General features: G+C 38.4%; 1 protein-coding gene across 1 annotated transcript in view; it reads right to left on the bottom strand.

Moving 5' to 3' along the window:
- LOC106811239 (flotillin-1-like) overlaps positions 1-3,006 on the bottom strand; it is a 13,039-nt gene that overhangs the window by 9,019 nt on the left and 1,014 nt on the right. The window contains exons 2-3 of the mRNA XM_014814793.1: positions 929-1,004; positions 138-228 (exon numbers count right to left, since the gene is read on the bottom strand). Coding sequence (XP_014670279.1) covers positions 138-228; positions 929-1,004 — 167 coding nt within the window. The remainder of the gene's footprint in view (positions 1-137; positions 229-928; positions 1,005-3,006) is intronic.

Raw genomic sequence — 3,006 nt, 5'->3', positions numbered from 1 at the left:
CTCGGGAGTTAGCGGAGGAGATAGCGGAGAATATAGCAAACGGAGCTTTGTGAAACGCGCCCCTGATAGAAATAGCTGTACGAAAAAGGAGAACATTTGTGAAGAGAGATGTATGTGAGGATGTATAATATGCGTACCTGAGCCACTCCTGTCACGGATATCGGAACTCCTTTCGCAGTGTAAACCATGGGACTAGATATGATCAGAGTCATCGTATTCAGTGAAATCCTGTCCAATAAATTTTTTGTAAGTATATATAGATACGCAACAAAAAACAACAAATCAATATATACGATATCAATCGCAATATGATGAATACGTTAAAGCATGTACACTTGTTATCTATATTTCTTTCTTACATTCTTTTTTGCTGTAATCGATTGCTTTAAAGTTAGGTCTGTTAGGATATCAAACAACAGTCCTCCTGACCGTTCCTGGATCCCCCCCCCCCCGATTCTTCACGATATTTTCTGGTATTGCTTGTGTAACAGCAAATGTCTACAGTATGACTAACATGTCTTAGAATACTCGTACAACATTACTTTCACCAAAATATTCCCCCAAATATCTCCCCAAATATTCTCAAAATATAGGTGATCGTAAAATATCTAACAATTGAATTGTTGACTTCTGGTTGACACATTACATTACAGGCCATAACAGTGCAAACTAATGATAATTTTTCTACTGAAGTAACCAGTAATAGGTCCGCTAATATATGAGATCTAATTCGCCTTTAGGTTTTAATTTTTTACATTTAATTATTCGAGAGATAATATTTTTAACATCCTAACAGATTCACGATTTTTATATTTATATAGAAACTTTAATAAGTCAATGGTGGTTGGTTTGTCAGGAGAAGAAGTAGAGTAATAGACCCAGTAATTATATGCAAGTCAATGTAATATCTTATTGCTATAGTCATTACCTCTGAATTTGCTGGAAACAAGAAAAGAAATATATGCGACCACCACACACCATTCTGGGTTTACCGTATAAACAACCTGTGAAAAACAATAAATATTATAAATTATTATAACGATCAACACCTAATATTCATAACTAGTAGTAGTAGTAGTAGTAGTAGTAGTATATACACACACAAAAATTACAGTTCAGGATACACCATGCTGGAACACACACACAGTGGACTGTAGTCTGTCACACACACACAGTGGACTGTCACACACGTGGTGCATGGCACACACACACTCGAATACAGAATCAGTGTGACACGCACTAACAGTAACAGTAACAGTAACACTAGATACAATAATGTAACCCAACACAAGAGTATGTTAATGTAACCCACCACACCAACCCCCTACTCTTGTGTTGGGTTACATTAGCAGGGGCGTAGATAGCAGGGGGGGATGGGGGGATGCATCCCCCCACTTATTGACGTGGGGGGATGGCGTGTACAATCATCCCCCCCCTACTTTCAGGAGGAAAATGGGGGATTCAAAATTTTCAGGGCAAAGGTATTTTAGCCCAGGTAAGTCTGCACTGGTAAGCCCAGTGAGGACATGTACATAGCACAGATTTGGTAGCAAGTATTTTAGTCTTGGGTGTCCCCAAAGGTAACTCAACAGTGATGTTATTGTGATGAAGATTGTTTTGTTTAATAGAAATTTTGCACAGGGGAGAGATAGTGATCCGCTAGGGGACGGCTCTGATTGGCTAATTTTGTCTCTTATTTATTTTATTTTTTATTATTTTTGTTTTATTTTAGAATTAGGGATAGGGTTAGGGTTAGGATTAGGGTTAGGATTAGGGTTAGGATTAACTGATTTCTATATCCACAACTTCTGATCCCTATCTCCTAATAAACAGTTCAGAAAATATGGTTTTGATTTATTTAATAAATATTTTATTAACCATATTATATTTATTAATTATTAATATTTATTCATTTTATTACCATATAATTATTTTATTGAACCTGTAGTCCCCCAGCTGAAATGGTAATTTAGATGTAATATTATATATGCAGAGAATGCACCACAGAGCACCATATAACCGTTGGCTTCTGGGGCCCTTAAGCGGGCCCCATGCCCCACGCCTTTAATACTGTCTCGCTTCACTCCTTGTTCTTTAACTCACAACATTTGCCTCCTACAAAATTTACCTCTGGCTACTGCCCTGGGAGGGGGACACTCCCTCCAACATCCCCCCCAGGCGCTTCGTGCCCTTGAGCTCGCATGATTCGCCCCCCCCCCTAGAATTTTCTTCTGGATTCGCCACTGGTTGTGTGTGGGGGGGGGGGCGTGTTATTAAACCTCTAAGATCCAAAGAAAAAAATTACCCTAGAATTCACAAAATTGCACTTACAATATCAATATTTTTCAATTCCCTCAAAAACGGCCATCTTGAAGGTTTTAAATTGCTAAAATCCAAGATAATTGCAAAATCCTTGCTTCCCCTGGACCCCACCCATTAAGGGCTTTGCGCCAAAGCGCTCGCGGTGTGCGCTACTTGCGCACACTATTCATATACATTGCGATGGAAGTAACAGCGAAATCATCCTCCCCCCCCCCCAACTGAGAACCTGTCTATGACACTGTACATTATTGTATCTACAGTAACACTATAACACTAACAGTAACACTAACATTAACACTAACAGTAACATTAACACTAACAGTAACAGTAACACTAACACATACCCGTACATAAAAGTATCCTGTATAGTATGTATAGTATATGATAGATAATTGCCTAAATAAAACAAAACAAAAAAACAACAGTAACAGGCTAACAGCAACAATGGTCAATAAGCTGAGTAACATGATAATGCCATAAGCAGTGCCAGTACAGTAGGCACTAGTAGTAGTAGCAGGAGTAAGATAATATAGGATATTCTATATTATCTTACTCCTGGTAGTAGTAGTAGTAGTAGTAGTAGTCAGTGGCGTAGCCAGTATGTAGCACTGTAGGCCCGGGCCTACACTTTTTTTGGCCAAATTATCTTTTTTCTTTAAACACCCATAATTCAAATACCATAAG

The sequence above is a fragment of the Priapulus caudatus genome, unplaced genomic scaffold (genome assembly GCF_000485595.1).
Source record: "Priapulus caudatus unplaced genomic scaffold, Priapulus_caudatus-5.0.1 Scaffold518, whole genome shotgun sequence".
Classification (NCBI taxonomy): domain Eukaryota; kingdom Metazoa; phylum Priapulida; class Priapulimorpha; order Priapulimorphida; family Priapulidae; genus Priapulus; species Priapulus caudatus.
Note: the sequence above shows the minus strand (reverse complement) of the source record. Positions and strands in the feature narration are given on the sequence as shown.